General features: G+C 47.8%; 8 protein-coding genes across 8 annotated transcripts; 1 reads left to right on the forward strand and 7 right to left on the reverse strand.

Moving 5' to 3' along the window:
* Positions 1–87: 87 nt before the first annotated feature.
* Positions 88–530, reverse strand: ONS95_004119 (uncharacterized protein; the record flags this gene model as incomplete). The annotated part of the gene is made up of 2 exons (XM_058497463.1): positions 88–200; positions 254–530. The coding sequence occupies 2 exons, from the start codon at positions 528–530 to the stop codon at positions 88–90; spliced, it is 390 nt and encodes a 129-aa protein (XP_058352188.1).
* An 890-nt stretch (positions 531–1420) lies between these two features.
* Positions 1421–2171, reverse strand: ONS95_004120 (uncharacterized protein). The gene is made up of 2 exons (XM_058497464.1): positions 1784–2171; positions 1421–1701 (listed from the first exon to the last, which is right to left on the reverse strand). The coding sequence occupies exons 1-2, from the start codon at positions 2052–2054 to the stop codon at positions 1580–1582; spliced, it is 393 nt and encodes a 130-aa protein (XP_058352189.1). The 5' UTR covers positions 2055–2171; the 3' UTR covers positions 1421–1579.
* Positions 2172–3130: 959 nt separating this feature from the next.
* On the reverse strand, positions 3131–4809 carry ONS95_004121 (uncharacterized protein). Its single transcript, XM_058497465.1, has 2 exons — positions 4318–4809; positions 3131–4268 (listed from the first exon to the last, which is right to left on the reverse strand). Exons 1-2 carry the CDS (start codon positions 4544–4546, stop codon positions 3277–3279), a joined length of 1221 nt encoding a protein of 406 aa, XP_058352190.1. The 5' UTR covers positions 4547–4809; the 3' UTR covers positions 3131–3276.
* A 345-nt stretch (positions 4810–5154) lies between these two features.
* On the reverse strand, positions 5155–6315 carry ONS95_004122 (uncharacterized protein). Its single transcript, XM_058497466.1, has 4 exons — positions 6070–6315; positions 5764–6019; positions 5506–5675; positions 5155–5397 (listed from the first exon to the last, which is right to left on the reverse strand). Exons 2-4 carry the CDS (start codon positions 5893–5895, stop codon positions 5253–5255), a joined length of 447 nt encoding a protein of 148 aa, XP_058352191.1. The 5' UTR covers positions 5896–6019; positions 6070–6315; the 3' UTR covers positions 5155–5252.
* A 1572-nt stretch (positions 6316–7887) lies between these two features.
* ONS95_004123 (uncharacterized protein) lies at positions 7888–9510 on the reverse strand (the record flags this gene model as incomplete). Its single annotated transcript, XM_058497467.1, has 1 exon — positions 7888–9510. The coding sequence occupies one exon, from the start codon at positions 9508–9510 to the stop codon at positions 7888–7890; it is 1623 nt and encodes a 540-aa protein (XP_058352192.1).
* A 2603-nt stretch (positions 9511–12113) lies between these two features.
* ONS95_004124 (uncharacterized protein) lies at positions 12114–14249 on the forward strand (the record flags this gene model as incomplete). The annotated part of the gene is made up of 1 exon (XM_058497468.1): positions 12114–14249. The coding sequence occupies one exon, from the start codon at positions 12114–12116 to the stop codon at positions 14247–14249; it is 2136 nt and encodes a 711-aa protein (XP_058352193.1).
* An 845-nt stretch (positions 14250–15094) lies between these two features.
* Positions 15095–15370, reverse strand: ONS95_004125 (uncharacterized protein; the record flags this gene model as incomplete). Its single annotated transcript, XM_058497469.1, has 1 exon — positions 15095–15370. The coding sequence occupies one exon, from the start codon at positions 15368–15370 to the stop codon at positions 15095–15097; it is 276 nt and encodes a 91-aa protein (XP_058352194.1).
* An 818-nt stretch (positions 15371–16188) lies between these two features.
* Positions 16189–16395, reverse strand: ONS95_004126 (uncharacterized protein; the record flags this gene model as incomplete). Its single annotated transcript, XM_058497470.1, has 1 exon — positions 16189–16395. One exon carries the CDS (start codon positions 16393–16395, stop codon positions 16189–16191), a length of 207 nt encoding a protein of 68 aa, XP_058352195.1.
* Positions 16396–16604: the final 209 nt, after the last annotated feature.

Raw genomic sequence — 16604 nt, forward strand, 5'->3', positions numbered from 1 at the left:
GCGACAGATATATGTTCGAAAGGAAACACGAATCTCGTCCGTTGCCGGTCTATCTCTAGTCTTCCATGCTTACAAGACGTAGTTCATCTAACAGACAATCTTCCAGTAACCCTCAACAGGAGCTCCAATCGTGTTGCAGCCACCGACAGTAATGGTCTCGATAGGGTTGTCGACACATTGGTTGCTGATGTGCTTCTGGACTGTGGCACAATTTTAGCTTCATACTCATAATAACTTTTCCGTTAATACTTACACTTGCAAGGCGCGTTGATGTTCTCGACGAACAACGAGCCATAGGATCCACCATCATAGCAGACACCAGTGACATGTTGGCCAGGGGCGGCGGGTGGTGTGAAGACGTTGAAGTGTGCGATGAAAGGGTCACCGTTCTTCTCGCACTCGTGGTTATCAGGAGCGAAGAATTTGAGGCCGGCAATGGAGCTTTGACGAGCTTCGATGTTGACTGTTGGTGCTGCAGAGGCTGCGAAGGCCAATGCGAGCATTGAGACGAGGGAGTGGATGGCAACCATTTTGGATGAGTTGAGAAGTGGTGGTGGGTAGTTGGAGTTATTGGTATTGAAAGTCTTGATGATTTGGAATGTTGATGTGATGCTTTTTGGCCTCTGGACGAGGAAATCGGCCGTTCTTATAGATTTCCATCTCCCAAGAAGATTCAGTATGTTAGAAGAGGTGTCATGAGACTGCTCGTAAAGCCATTTCTGGAAATCTTGAAGTAAAACGAGCTGTGCCACACATCTCACTTTTAAGTGAGGCTATGTGAAGAGGGGTCCAAACGAGGCGTGTGCTGAGTCTTCATGCAAAATTTTATGTCCAGAAGAACTTTTTGAATAATCTGTCAAAGTCCTTGTAACTATCGGTACCCTTCCTCTCTCTGTGTTTTAAATTTGGTTACTTGGTTCCAAGCACGCTTTTTCCATTCCTATCTGCTTTTTTGTTCTTGGTCCTCATTTGACCTATGGAGTCCAACTCAACGTGGCCAAGCCACCCACGATTGATGACAACCACACTAAGCAACAAGATAACTGTCATGTTACACAGAAGGCTGAAACATGAATCAGGTACGTCATTAGTCCACGCAGAACGACAATCTGATCTTACACGAGCACCGATAGTGAGATATCTCGAGCCGAGATCCATATCGGGTCATTCTGTCGTCCGAAAGTTGCCTCTAGCTTGTCTTTTGCTTTCACGGCCTTTGAAGCGAACTGGTACTTACCTTAGATGTTACACGAAAGATTAATCTGCCTTTGGCTCTACGCTATTCCTGGGATTTTTCTCCGCCTGCATCCAAGTATCATTGAAAGCAATATAACAACGTTGGAGATATTTCAAGAGGAAAGTCAGAGGAGCAAAGTCAAGCGACATATCGAAAAATTAAATAATTGTAGGACACCAAAATGTTGAATTCTACTGTAAAACTAGTTCTTATAATCCAAAAGAATGTATCTAGATCACGCACTTGTCCCATGAATGATTAATAAAGAAAATTTGCCGTCGCCAGCACCTTCCTATCTAGACAATCTCTCCAGCCGCCTCCAATGCCAGCCTCAAGATTTACCTAATGACCACAAGTCACCTTCCAGAAGTTTCTCGGGAATGTTTCCCCTCCAACACAGGTAGCGGTATCCTTGACAATCTCAATCGGGGTTCCCGAGCAGCTTCCTGCAAAATGCTTCTCCCCTATCAAACAGTCGGATTAGCGAGAGATCCATTTAGCACTCACTTTTCCTTTTCACACGACCTGCCAGGGACAGGAACTTACACTGGCATCCGGGCTTGACATTATTCAGTCTGAGAGACCCATAATCAAGCTCAGAGTAGCAGACATCGACTTCTCTCTCCTCTGGCTTCAAGACTCCGTTTGGTGGTAGGAGGACAGGGTGTTGAGTCAAGTATTGAGCTTCTTCACAGCCGGCTGTGTTGAACAATTTCATTCCAATGGCAATTTGGCCGCGTGTGGTGAGCTCGGCAGGAGCTGCGCTGCCCATTGTGGCAAGGGCGAAAATGGAGATGAGGGATTGAATGGCGACCATTTTGAATGTTTGTCAAATTTTTATTCTGAGTGGAAAGTATTGATGTTGATTTGTTTTTGGAGGATGAAGAGCTGGATGAGGACTAAAAGTTCCGGAAAACGGCTCTTTATATACCTACTTCATGTGACACAACATAGTGCAGTTGCCTTGAGAGAAGGCTTTTGCTGACTTCCAAGGTGACGTTCAAAGTCGGATCTTCTGACCTGATAACTTACTTTCATGACACCTGAGGGTTCAGATTTTTGGATCTCATGATCAGTCTTGCATCTTACGTCTTCGTAGTCGCGTTCTCGAAAGGGAACGAAGAAGGACCTGCAAGATTGGAGAAGAATACTTGCCTGCCCACCGATCTCAAGAACAGTGCGAAGAATGAATCTCATTTTTGGACTCTAAGCACATTAGATGACGTCTAACGGCAAAATTGACGAATTAAAGGCTCTCTTATTTGCTTCAAACTTTTCAAGACTTTAGGAAAAAGTTCAAAACGGGGCTTTCGATCAGAAAGAAATGATGAAAATGCGACCAAACAAATTGACAAAACCAAGATTTTCAAAAATTTCGATGTTCCCAGTCCACCTAGGACGTTACAACCACGTGGGAATTTGACAATGCGAATTTGTGGCGCATTAATCTCAGCAGGGCTGAGCGAATGCAGGGACACCAGTACTGTGCCGTCCCAGCCAAGTGGTCTGGACTTCTTACACGAGCGCTGACCATTTTCATCTCACCCGAGCAGCATGCTCGTCATCGGATGTCCTCATGAAGACATGTGCTTGCTGAGCCTCATGAGTACTGTCTCTCAGTTCCCAGAAATGGGATAAGGGTCCACATATGATCTTTCGTATACAGCAGGGACAAGTCTGGTAACCTGTAGGATTTCAGTATGCGTTCTGTGAGGCTGACGGTTGGCGGATTGTCTTCGTATACAGAGTCAGCCTTGTGTTACCATGAAGGTTGGAAATCTCCTTTTCTCCGAGACTAGCCGAGACAAGCAGATGAGCAACTAGGCTGAGTGCAGATGTTCAAGGTGAGATAGAAGAACTTCAGATGTTGGGGTGCTTCTTATTGAAGACCTCGTCTGTGAAAGTTTCAGAAGGGGAAGTAGGTTAATTGCCAAGTCACGTCGAAGTCTGAAGACATAATGATTATTATTAGTGTATTATATCTGTGTCTTGGGAGTTTACGTGCAGTCTAAAACAGCTGGGAAGGTCTCGGTGCTTCTTCACCACGCCAGAAGATACAATAATCCAACCATAATAAGGAGCACTTGCACATTTTCAGCACGTAGGCTCAAAGTAATACCGCCACTCTTCGCCGTCGATGACGCAGCCGCTGACCCGGTCACTGTAGGTAGATTGCTTGTCGAAAGTTTTCCACTTGGGCTCGAAACGCTACTTGACTGATCAACTGCAGCCGTAACAAGTCCCGCACGAGTAAAAGCCAATCCAGAAATCGCAATCAGAGGATCTGGACTAGCTACTAAAGTCTGAGTCGACGCCTGTCTACCATCCAAGGCAGCTCGTCTCTCAATCTGGGCCATCGACGTGAAGCAGAACAGGTCTGAGTTGAGAGGTGTGGTTGACCACCCACCTGGACAGCATACACTGGTTGTCCCGCTGACGGAGAATGTCGAGTAGCCACTTGTGTGACATATACCAGCGTCGTTGTTGTTTGGAATAGACGTCGGCGTGCACCCTATAAGAGAGAATATGGTCGTTGTTCCGCTTGCGGTGAGTTTCGTGGTGCTGGGCGTGACTGGCGTAGGACATTGAAGTGCTTGTGCATACACGCCTGTAGCGAATGCAGTGTTCACAGACGCAGCGGCAGTTGTACTGGTACCACTGAGGCTCGTGATGGGTGGTGCTGAATTCAGGTAAGATGTTCCGAAGAAGGAAGCGCTGAGTCCCTCTGGCACGATCGGATATATGGTTCTAATGTGACCAAAAGAGGTGACTGTACATGGTGGTTGATACCCCGTATATGTGAAGTCTGGTAGTGGGGGAAGACCACAACCTCTGTAGGACTGGAAGGCTGTGTTGGTCGTTGCAGGCGGGGCAGAATCGGTCACCTTTGAGGTTTGAGATGGAAGAATGGTGAAAATCCCACTCTGGTCGGAGAGCATAAACGGGTTGTAGCCAATACTGAAAGAGTAGCGACCAGGGAAGATATCAAGAGGAACATTGTAAGTCCAAGAACCATTGTTTGGAGCGTTCGCTTGGACGACAGTCAGCTGCATTCGGAAACCCAACAGAGTTTGACTTACACAAAATATCTTCTGTGCTGTAAAGGATGTCTTGATTTGGAGTATTCCCAAAATAATACTTCCTCACAATGTAAACCGGTTCCGATGGCTGACCTCCTGTCCACGTAAAACTAAACGGCTCTCCAGGAACAAGAGCAGGGTCTGTCACGCCCATGGTGAATCTGAGAACATCATGCGCAGAAACTGCACAGAGCAGCACGAGATGAGCCAGCGCCGCCCGCAGTATCATGATAAGCGGCACGATGAGGACAGTAATAGCTACGTAGTAAATGATGATCACGATGGCAGAGCATCAATACTTGAGGTTGATGATATCCGTACTAGCCGGCTATGCTGTGCCGCACACTATCCCGAGATGGTTGCCCAGAGATCGGCGACATGTCTGCAAATGTCCTAGTCAGGGCAGCATCCACTTTTCCCTTGCTATTAAATCGCGAATTCCATTAATAGCGTAGGGCTACCACTGCTGTGTTGAGCGTATAAACACACCCAAGTAAGTGTTGAGTAGAGATACCGTAAGCTGTGCAGACACTCTGTTGGGCAACGAGGCCTGTAATTTCCGCCGGGAAACGCCCGGGAGAACTCAATTTTAGCGACTTCAGCATCAACAACCCTTGGCCCGGGGAAGACAGAGCAAAGTGCAGAGATAAGGTAGTGATAGCTAGGTGCCACCAAACGAATCGGACATGTTCCATAATAACGGAAATGGGCATGACATTGATGTGGCATAGTATTTCTAGGCACAAATGACAGAGTGAACTCAGCAGGCAAGATTTTCACACCGCAAAGTCTCGCTTAGAATAAGGGAACAAAGCCAAAGAAAATGTAGCGAAGACTTTGTCAATACACATTCTTCCTGAAATGTAGAAAGCCATGCCAGATATTCAAAATACTTCACATCGCTTCAAGCCAGCTTCAATACCCTCTTTCACCATTCACAACTTCTCCCTCTCCTCCTCCCAAGGCACAGCCTTCTCCCCCTCCATCCAAACCCTCATCCCCTCACTCCCTTGAGGCGGCGGAACCAAACCCTGAATACGCCATAACTCCCTCCTACTTTCCGTAACACTGACTTCCCACCTAATACACCAGAAAAGATCAGTTTCCATTTCACAAATTCGCAAGATTTCCTCCGTCCATTTCTGGGATCTGGGTTTGGAGAATTGAAATGAGAGTGAGGTAACTTACGTCCATCCTCTATGCTCAAACCTCTCTTTGAAGATCTTTCCAACCCAGTCCAGATACCGATTTGATCGCGCAACATCCTCATTGAAGTGTATTGCTATGTGCTCGGCCGTGAAGCGAATGAAAGTCCCGGAGGTGGGTTTGCCGCCTAGGAAGAAGGAGGTAGCGGGAAGCTGTTGATGGTGAAAATATTGGTTAGTGTGGTGATATTTGAAGGATAAATGAGCCCTTTATGAGGGCTTGAGAGGTATCGAGACGTACCTCATGGAACATGATGTTGACGAAGAAAGCTGGCATCGACTTGGTGTAGCCAGCTGTTAGTACGGTAGCTAGCTCCTGCTTTTCCTCGTCCGTGAGCTGACCTGGACTGGTGTAGAGTTTGAGGATTGGCATTTTGATAGTAGTATACAGAGATTACCAAAAGAGAGGAAGTGTTCGAGGTAAGTGCAGACAAGCAATGTGGCTGACTGCTATTTCATATAGTAGTAGATTGGTTACACTTGGCGGCGATTCTGTACTGTTTACTGATCAGCTAGACCCGGTGCTGACCTGGTGTGAGACGCTGACCGCATAAAGGATATAATGCGGGTAGTTTGTAACTCGAAAAGGGTCGATTAGGCGGTAGTAAGAGGGGTTTTGTGAGACTTAAAGAGGGAATCAGATGCGGAAGCTGTTGAGTAATCAATGGTCGTCACTTCACTATCTTGGGCTAGTGGATGTGGATCATGGGTATTAAGCACGCCAGGGAATACAGCCGAGGCTTTCGGTAGCTATGATGTTTAGAAGCTGATCTTCAACGAAGCTGGGCGTGGGAACAAGAGTAATTGCTTGTGTAGGTACCTGGGTATTGGCTAATGATAATCACGTGATCAATCTCAACATTGCCCATTTCGGGAAATGAATATGTGAGAGTTGAAGATGGTGATAAGATATATGACTCACTATAACCCGATTATATGCAGAATAAAGACATTTTGGCGTCCCACATCAGAAGTCACATACTATCACCAATTACTGGTCTCCAAACCCACCCAAACCAGTACCACCACATCCATCCTCAGATGCCCATCCCCACTTCCCCAATTCTCTTCACATCCTAACCTATATACTTACAAGTAACCCCATTCTTCCCCACCAAGCTACAATCCGTCACGGTATGCTACCCTTTGCTTTGAAAGAAAAATTTACATATTAATAGTCATTACTTCAACGTTGAACTATTAGTCTGTATATTTTGTTTTTTTTGTTTATAGATATTTCTTCGGTTACGTTTGATGTACTCTTTTTTTGTTTTGACGCTAAAGGGCGTTACCGAATCACCGCTTGAAGCGGGACGGTGCGCCGCCTGGATGGATCTTCAGCTGCGTGTCACGACAACCCTGGGCGGCTCAGCGAAAGCTTGATACCGCTTGAACTACGCCATCTGCATGTAATTCATCTCTTATCGTGGAGGATGGCGAGGGGTTATGGTGTGAATTTTGGGGGATGAGGGGGTTGGTTGGTGGGCCTCCGACTGTGCGGCGGAACCTGCTTTTTCCTTTGAGGTAGGAGACTTGGACGTGGGGAAATTTGAGAGATACTGGGGTATGATAAGCAACACCGAATACCTTGTCGATTTATAGGAAGTCGAGAGCTCCCAGCCCATGGAAATAAACCTAATAGGCGAAGGCAGAGGTAAATTTAAATGATCTTCTCAGGATCATCTGCAGATAGCTCTTTCTTAGAAGTCTCTCCTTTCCCAAGAAAGTTCTCCCGACCGCCTAAGGACGGTTTGCTCCCTTAGAGACGCTCCTGGATAGTGGGAAATTGGTGCTTAGATGCGATGTAGTACACTCAAGTCAAGATTCTTTTTAATCAAGTTGTCAGAAATATGGCTATCCTAGGTTAGGTAATCGAGTCCCTGCTTCTAGTATATCTCTGCAAACTCTGTAAGCACTTTGATTTTCACACCTTACTTACATTTTGACTTTATAAACTAGACTAAACTTCTCTTCCTAAATTAATTTAATCTGAAAGTTCCTAGTGACTAAAAGTAAAAAGTTGATCTAGTAGGTAGTAGAAGTACTAGGTATTTAGTTGTAGAGAAGAGGATTTCCAGTTTTCTTCTCTTTTTAAGAGTGATGACAAGGTGTCTTACCTTGAGGGTAGAGGTAGTAACTGTCCCCGAGGAAACAATTGTTCTAATACGGTCCAAGGACCGTTGTTGAAAAGGGATACATTTTAGAGAAAGAACTATCTGCAGATAATACTAGGACCGTTCTTCTACCCCTGACTTGACTTCTAGGAACGCTCAAGCATAGCAGCGAAAACACTTCTCCATCCAACGAGCTATTCTTATATGACCACAGAACACAGCACGACCGATGTAGTTCTCTGATCGAGAAGCTAGCTCTTTTCCAAATACTCCTTCAGCACAACCCTCAACAAATAACTCGGCGTACAAGACCACGCATGGCAATAACTATTATTATGACAATCCCCATACGGACTCCTCCTCGAATCCCCCTCGTCAAAACACTCCCAAAACGTATCCGCTCCCGCCCTCGCCATCCCACCCCAATACTCCCTCACCAGCACCACACACTCCTCTTCTCCGCCTGAGCGGGCGAGCGCTTCGGCCACATGGTGGTACGCGTATGGTGTGAGAGGCTTGATGGCTTTAGGGTGCGCCATGGCTGTTTTGAGGGCGAGGAGGCAGATGTCTGGGGAGGCTGCTTCAGCGAGGGAGAGCCAGGCTTGGGAGATCCAGGAGATTTGGCTGGAGGGGCCGCTGGTGAAGAGGTTTTGAGATGGGTCGTAGAATAATTGACCAGCTGTGGTCATTTTGTCGACGATGTCGAGGAAGGGTTGGGGTTGGGAGATGAGCAGGGCGAGGTTGTTGACTTGTTTGCAGGCGAAGAGGACGAGGCCGTGCATGCCGGCGTTGGTGTCTAGGCCGGGGGACCAGTCGAGGAATTTCCAGGCGGGGGAGGAGGAGGAGGAGAATTTTCCGGAGGGGTCGAGGTGGCTGAGGGGGAGGTTGAGGCTGTTGAGGATGGTGGGCCAGAGCTCAAGGGCGGTTTGGAGGTCGTTGGAGGAGAGGGTGTAGTCGTAGACTGTGGGGCCGAAGAGAGCGTCGTAGTCGACGATGTAGTCTGATGCGGGTGCGAGTTTGGGTTTCTCGAAGAGACATGCGGGGAGGCTGCCATCTTCTCGTGGGAGGGCGGCGAACATGTAGAGACATCGTTTGACGAGAGAGTGGTCTTTGAAGGTACAGTAGTTGGTGAGTGCTTGGAGTCGAAGATCACCAAGCCACAGTCTACGATCTCGACGAGGTCCATCCTCGAAGACGGTTTGCATGCAGTTCCGAAGCGTGACTTGGCTGATGTGGTCGATGAGGGCGAGTTCTTTGTCGGCAATGGCAAAGTTCTGTGAGGCGAGTGCGGTTTCTGGAGATACGGCACTGACGGCTCGGACCTTGATATCTGAGAATTTGACTTTGTATTTGGGGGAGGTGTCGATGACTTCTATCTTGAGGTATCGGAAGGAATAACGTCGTGGCATTTCCACGTCAGTAGGCAGCCAATCGACGTTGATGATCTCGTCAGGAAGCCAGCTGGTCGATATCCATGTATTGCATGGATGGAGGTCTTCTGTCACATCGTATGGGATCTCACCAAATGTAAGTCTGAGTCGTGTGGGAGCATCGACGTTTACTCCATCCACACCAAGATGAAAAGATAGATAGCCGACACGGTGAGAGCCGAAATCCAAAATGAGTTGGTCGCCTTTGCCGTAGGAGAGGTCCTGAAGTTCTTGAATGGTATGTATCTGGACTGGTTTGCATTTGAAGAAGGCCTTCTCATCCACTTCGAAATTGATTACTGATAAGGGACGGTCAATCCACTCATGAAGTTGCGGCTTCAGTGCTTCGGCTTTGCGAGCAAAGTCTTCGTTGAAGTGTGTTTTGGGTACTTTCTCGACCTTTTGGTTCGCTGGTACTTCCACAACGTCCATCTTTAAGGTCATGACTTGAAGGGCTGCTGATGTGGGGTTTAAGTCAAAAATCGGGAGTTCGAATATACTGCGACAAGGTATCTTCCTCGAAAGAGCTTTTCAGGACGATTATAGCCCAGGATTGATGTTTGGTTGATAAGGTTCTTTGGCAGTCGTTCATCCTCTCGTGAGATATGCTAGTTGAGGGACGCCCCGAAGGAGGGGTCGCCAAAGCCATGAACCAGAAGCCTTGGCAAATACAACATTGTCACGGGAAATCGGTCCACTTCCACACTGAATACGCCAACGAATCTACCGTTCATTGTATCCGGTATTTCCAAACACGATCTGATCACGATGCCGGGTCCTCTACACTCCACAAAGAAAGCTCTTTTCACTGAGAATTGAATCACAACCCAGCCTGTCTCGGGTGATCTCTCACCGAGGTCTATCCGAGAAACTTTGGCTTCAGAATCTCACCAGCACTAGGCATATGCTAGAAGGGCGTAGATAATCATGCTGTCTCACAGAAAGTTAAGAGAGAGAGGGATATAAGTATCAATCCGTATCCATTCATATTCGTGTGATTCATAGATGAGAAGTGCTGTTGGCATGACATAGAAAATTTCAATCCAGAAACGGAACGAACCTCAGCGCAAACTCAGAGGAGGGGCAAACACAGTTGTCGAAAATGCAATTGAAGATCGGAAGACATTCCGAAGTCCTTCGGTTGGTATGCCCATAAGCATCATCAAGTGAGAAGGAAGTCATGTGATGCGCACCATCAATGGATGATGTGACTTCAAATTGCAGTCCAGACAGACAGTACGTGGACGACTTGGTAAATTCAAGGGAGAAAATTGCCTTACTTTACGGAATGTGAGAGTTCTGACTATGCTTCGGCGAGTACCTGAATATATATGTTGTTATGAAGCCTGGGAAGAAAGCTTAGAGAGTGCACATCGTATCAATTGCATCGTGCAGATGACGAGACATGCTGCGATGATACGACTCGGAAATAAAGAAAATAAGTGAAGGGAGTAGCATTGGAGAGGCCTGTGAAGCTCCTTACCATTGGCTTACCTGTGGTCATTTGTCGAAATGATTGTTTATTCTCGAAAGTACATCATTGCGAGCAAGCGAATCTCCTCTTCGAGACGAATAAAAGAGATCACTGTAGCAAACGAAATAGAAAATTACTGTTTCTGGCTCTTCGCATTTAGTTTCGATTCCACGCAAGTATAGCCAGGTGGCCTTTCGATCGACCAGAGAATTGACTAGAGAGTATATAGGGATGAATTCGCAACCGAACCTTTTGCGAGCAACAGATGAGGGCGTGACATTCTATCGCCCTCTCAAAAATTATAAAACGAAATGTTGGAACAAGATTTAGAATATGACATGCATGACCCACTCCAAACCCATTTTCCACCCCGTATGATCGTCCGAACCCCAGTGTTAGACTTCAGAGTGGAGGCTCCTAATCAGGAATGTTCATCGCGTAATGTGAAACAGGGCAGGGTGAGCAGCGAAACAGGAACAAATAAAAATACAAAAATAACAACAATCAGACGTCTCCCTTTAGATGAGCGCAGTAAGGAGAGTAGTAAGAGAAGGGAGTTGGCCCTTGAGTTGTAAATGAAAATTTGATAGTTGGCTGACTATTCAGTTCGTGTTCTTGGTGGCGAGCGAAGGTAAATACGAGACGGAGGAACAACTACGGACCGATGAGGTGGCTAGAATTATGACTAAACTGCAGCAAAAGTCTGCAGGATACCTACCGCAAAAACCCCGAGAGAAACATATTCACGAAAGATTCTCAGTTTATCAAGTGAAGACATCTTCATCACCAACAACTTGACCTTGATCGTGTTCAATCCTCCCCTCGAAACCTGTGGGGGGATCCTCCGGATTTTATCTGACTGCTGATTGGCTCCCGAGTTCCCACTTTCCGGCCCCTGCCACCCCAAAACCAAGGATGCGCCAATCCCAGCCATCCCTAATTTTGGACGCACAGCCCCTGAACAAGGTTCCAGACAGGGTTGTTGAGAGGTTCATCAGCCAACCACAGCGCAACCAGACAACCACAATTCGCCCTGAGGGATGCGCACTGCTGCTCGTGTTGGTCCAGGGAGGCAAGGCCTTTCACAGCCGCACGATCTGTTCACGTTCATGTCCGAGTGCATGATCCTGATTCAGTCTCCGGTGCGAGCAATTGACTTGCCTTCAACTTCTGATCAAGGCTGCATCTTCAACGAATTTCATACATATCTTCAATCTCCTGCGCGCCTTCTCATTTCCAGGTTTAATCCAACACTAAGGCTGAGAGATTGCCAGTGAACCGCCCGCCTGCCCTGTTATTGATATTCGCCCGAAAACAGGATTGACATCCCTCCCCAACATCCACACCCGCTGCGTCTGCCCTTTGTTTGAAACCCACTTCTGCAAACGCAAATTCAATCGCAACTGCTCTCGCCCATTCGATTGAATACGGATTGCCCATTACACGAATTACAGACGGGTTGGTGCATCCTAGTCTGGGTTCCAGAAAGATACGAGACAGAGAGACATCATAGCCAGTGCCTTGGCCTCCTCCACATCTACCTCTCCTCCCGTCCTCTTCTTGCTTTTTCACAATGCAGCGACAGTATTCCTACGAGCCAGAACAACCTTACGACGACCCCTACAACACTCCTCCTCAGCGACCTTACGACCAGCCATACGACAATAGATACCACTCTCCAGCTCCCGAATACCAATCACCGCCACATTCACAGGGTTTTCCCTCAGCACATCCAGACAGTTCTTTCGATCGATTACGATCCGCACGAAGATACAGTCAAGAACGAGATCAACCTCCTCTCCACGGCTACGGCCAACCTGCGAATCCAGCTCCCCCGCCCCCTCCACATCGAGACGCACAAGGACGACTCTGGGGAAGAGAATTAGGATACACGGCATCGCAAGCCTCGAACATCACACCCGGAGCAGATAACTTCGGCGAGCAAGCATCAGGAGGAATAGCAGGTATTGCGATGGGAGTGGCAGATGCGAATGCGCGAGAAAGCGGTCTTGAAGCAATGAGGAACACACCAGGCTACGATCCAAGAATGGAGATGCGAGGAGGTTCTGGGGATAGGGACTATTACGAAGAGTCTCCATACATGCAACCTGCGCCGCGGAATGAGCCATCAGCTTCATCTTTGACGCCCATGGGCGCTGCTGCATTTCCTCCGGGAATGGCTTCTCCGCAAGCAAGATCCATTGTTTCACGCTCGGCCCACAGCTCTAACCAGGATCCAATTAACCACGAACCTTATGTTGATTCCCCATACAATCGGTACTCCCGAAACTTAGATCCTAGCCTTGCCGAGTTCGACCCCAGTACAATTGAGGATGATGGTGATGATGGTCTAGATTACAGAAATCAGAACAACAGATCTATGTTGAGCCTAGGTCATGATTCGGACAGGATAACGCCAGTAGCTGGTGGTGCCGCTGCAGGTGGTGTTGTGGGCGGTCTGCTAGGAAGGAAAGCTGGACCTGGTGCAAGTGGACCCCAATACGATCCCGTCGGAAACCCTTACCCAGGACCGACCAACTTTGAGTTGGGACAAGAGAAAGCAGAATGGGCGAACAAATCAGCAGCCCATAGGAAGAAGCGGAAGTGGATGATAATAGCTGGTGTCGTTGTCCTTATTCTTGCCATTGCTGGTGGAGTTGTGGGAGGCATCTTTGGCGCTCGCAATTCCGGATCCTCAGATACACCAAAGGGCGCTTCAGCATCCATGGATGAGGCGACTAATGGAGATCTCAACAAAGATTCTCCGGAGATCAAGAAGTTGTTGGGAAATACCAAACTACACAAAGTGTTCCCTGGGATCGATTACACGCCTATGTACACACAATACCCCGACTGTTTGACCTACCCAGCGTCTCAAAACAACGTAACACGAGACATGGCGGTCCTCTCCCAACTTACGAATGTAGTACGACTTTACGGAACAGACTGCAACCAAACGGAAATGGTCATCCACTCCATTGAACAACTAGGCTTGAAGAACGAAGTCAAAGTATGGATGGGTGTCTGGCAGGACAGGAACGACACAACCAACCAACGCCAACTCGACCAGATGTACTCCATCTTCGACAAATACGGCGCCGACCCATTCGTCGGAGTCATCGTAGGAAACGAGGTCCTCTTCCGCGAAGACATGACCGCCGCAGAGCTCAAGACCGTCCTCACAGGCGTCAAGACCAACCTCACAGCCGCAGGCATCAGCCTCCCACTCGCATCGTCCGATTTAGGCGACGACTGGACCGCCGAATTAGCCAACGAGGTCGACTACGTGATGGCTAACATCCACCCTTTCTTCGCAGGCGTGGACTCCAAGAGCGCCGCGTCGTGGACATGGGATTTCTGGCAGAATCACGACGTGGTGCTCAAAGCCGACGTCTCCAAACACATCATCTCCGAGACTGGCTGGCCATCCACTGGTGGGACGGGCTGTGGAGGGGCAGCGACGTGCACGGGTGGTTCGGTCGCTGGGATTGACGAGATGAACTCTTTCATGGATGATTGGGTGTGTCAGGCGCTGGCGAACGGCACGAATTATTTCTGGTTCGAGGCGTTTGATGAGCCGTGGAAGATCAAGTTTAATGAGAAGGGGAAGGAGTGGGAGGATAAGTGGGGGCTGATGGATGTTAATCGTAATCTGAAGCCCGGCGTCACCATTCCGGATTGTGGGGGGAAGACGGTTTCGAAGGTTTGAGGGCGTTGGTTGGTGACACGGTTCAGAAAATGGATTATTGTGCTTCGGGATGTACGCATTGAAATGAAATGCTTGGGATGAAGGAAGGTACACGGCACTCTATGGATGGGCGGGGTGTTGGTGTTGGTGTCAAGTGCATGAGTGAGGACGTCGAGTGGAAACGACTTTTTTGGGGCCAGCATCATTTCGCTGATATACTCGAAAGTCATTCGATTCAGATACAGCAATAATGTCACAAAAGGAACTGGAACTAGGACAGGAACAGGGACAGGGACAGGAACAGGAAGAAGGTACATACACGGATCACGAGTAAAGCAGGTCTTCATACATCTTTCTTGGCGTACTTGCAAGCATGGTTTGGCTCATGGGACTGTAACTCAAGTTCAAAATATACGGGACCTTTTTATTATCTCTCATCGCAGGGGAATGGGAAGGATGGCATGGTTTTGCAGGGTGATTGGCTGGGGGTGTATATAAATCTATATATGTGTCGGCGGAAAGAGGAGTGCATGCACTTTTTGGAGTTTTTTGTGGCTTTTAGTGTTTTTTTTTTTTTTTTTTTTTTTTTTTTTTTTTTTTTGGGGCTGGACGGGGTAGGGGGCAGGGACTTGGGCTGTCTGGTTGGTGAGAGGGAGCAGAGCGTGGTGATGGTAGGCAGAGAATATTGTGAGAGGAAGAGGAAGGGGAAGGGAAAAGAGAGGGAGGTGTATATACGTATGTACGTATATATGTATGTATATATATAACTCGGTCGACAGAATTTTTGAGGAGATGAAATAAAAATAATCGATTTGTACGTGCGTACGTACCGCTCAAACTTGATATGGTTCACGATGTCTCTCTATCTACCTATGCTCTTTACTGTGAGCCGTCCATCCTTCTGTATATACATTTACATAATCCCAGTTGCCGTTCACACCAAACCCAAGAGCAAAGTACAGGTTTGTGAACTTTTCACTCTTGTTATACATCAGATATCGACTGAAGAAGACTGACGGAGACGACTCCTCGCTATCTCCATCTCCACCTTCGTCCTCAAACACATACTCATACTCATCCACATACCTATCCACATCCACATCTCTATCCTTATCCTCACCATCTCCTCCTCCCGCCCTCATATCATATTCATTCACATCCTCATACTCATACTCATCCTTACCCCTATCAACATACACATACTCATCAACCCACCAACTAAGCCACAACACTTTCAACACCTTCCACAAACTTACTTAATTATCTTATGCCTCTATCTAAACTTCTATAGTTATTAGTCTAGCTCAGCTCAAATCAAATATCGCTTTCACAATGGAATGAATGGATGGAAGACTTGACTTGATTTGACTTGACTTGACTTGACTTGACTTGACTTGACTTGACTTGTCCTATCCTGTGCTGTGCTGTACCTTTATTTTTTCTTCGCCTCTTTCTTTCCACTACCCTCCTTACCTCCTATCTTTCCTCCTTTCTGGCAAGTCTTAGCTACAGCAAGTAGTCAGTAGCCGAACTCGCGAAATACCTTTCGTTCTCCAGCCAAGATAGATCAGATCGGTTTGGATGATGAATGATGGATGAAATGTTTGCAACTAGCATCCGCGGTGGCAGTACACACAAGGGTGAGGGTCGGTAGGTGTCCTGTGATGAAAAGGAAGGTACTGCGCCGACTTGCGAGTGGTGCGGTGCGGTGCGGTGCTTGGATGTAATTTTTGAAGATGATTGGGTGATTGAGGAGGTTGGGGGTGGATGGAGGGTTGGTGGGCTGGGTTGGGGAGGGGAGGGGGACCAGGAGGGGAGGTAATTGTGATGAGGGCTGGTTTTGGGGGTGGTTTTGGGTGAGGAAGAGGAGGAGGAGGAGGAGGAAACTGAGATGTATGGATTCGCGGCCTTGGAGGCATTTGGTCGATAACCACGAGTGGGAATAGCTTGGATAGGCAATCTATCCGCCACTACCCACCCACGTCTTTGTCGCCAATTCTTGTACCACCATCCGAAAGGCGCTGATCTCCTTGATGGAGCTCGCGAGACCACCAAAAAAGGACTTTCTATGAGCAGTAGAAGGAGGTAGGATACGCTTTCTCTTGTTCAATCTTGCGGATGCATTATTCTCTTTCTTAGAGTCGGGATCAGCAGTTCCATCTGGCATGATCGAGGGCGGACCCGAGGCGTAGGATTTGTGTGCTGTTCACACTTTGCAAGCCAGTCGAACTCCCCCCGGCAGTCCTCACATACTTGCCTATGTCCTAGCACCCTACACACCTCCACAATACAAGACCTATTTCACCCACGCCTCATGTCTACCCAAGATACCTCTTGATATCCTCGATATCCTCCAATGCAGACAGACGCCTCGGA

This window comes from Cadophora gregata, assembly GCF_030347475.1.
Source record: "Cadophora gregata isolate MNR1 chromosome Unknown scaffold_14, whole genome shotgun sequence".
NCBI classification, from domain to species: Eukaryota; Fungi; Ascomycota; class Leotiomycetes; order Helotiales; family Ploettnerulaceae; genus Cadophora; species Cadophora gregata.

Excerpts from the sequence above, each read along its gene's own strand:
- ONS95_004120 (XM_058497464.1), bottom strand. The coding sequence starts at position 2,054 with ATGGTCGCCATTCAATCCCTCATCTCCATTTTCGCCCTTGCCACAATG. Across the intron at positions 1,702-1,783 it reads TGTCAAGCCCGGATGCCAGT|GGGAGAAGCATTTTGCAGGA; the intron begins GTAAGTTCCTGT and ends ACTGTTTGATAG.
- ONS95_004121 (XM_058497465.1), bottom strand. The coding sequence starts at position 4,546 with ATGATACTGCGGGCGGCGCTGGCTCATCTCGTGCTGCTCTGTGCAGTT. Across the intron at positions 4,269-4,317 it reads CAGCACAGAAGATATTTTGT|CGAACGCTCCAAACAATGGT; the intron begins GTAAGTCAAACT and ends CTGTCGTCCAAG.
- ONS95_004122 (XM_058497466.1), bottom strand. The coding sequence starts at position 5,895 with ATGCCAATCCTCAAACTCTACACCAGTCCAGGTCAGCTCACGGACGAG. Across the intron at positions 5,676-5,763 it reads TCAACATCATGTTCCATGAG|CTTCCCGCTACCTCCTTCTT; the intron begins GTACGTCTCGAT and ends CACCATCAACAG. Across the intron at positions 5,398-5,505 it reads TTTGAGCATAGAGGATGGAC|GTGGGAAGTCAGTGTTACGG; the intron begins GTAAGTTACCTC and ends CTGGTGTATTAG.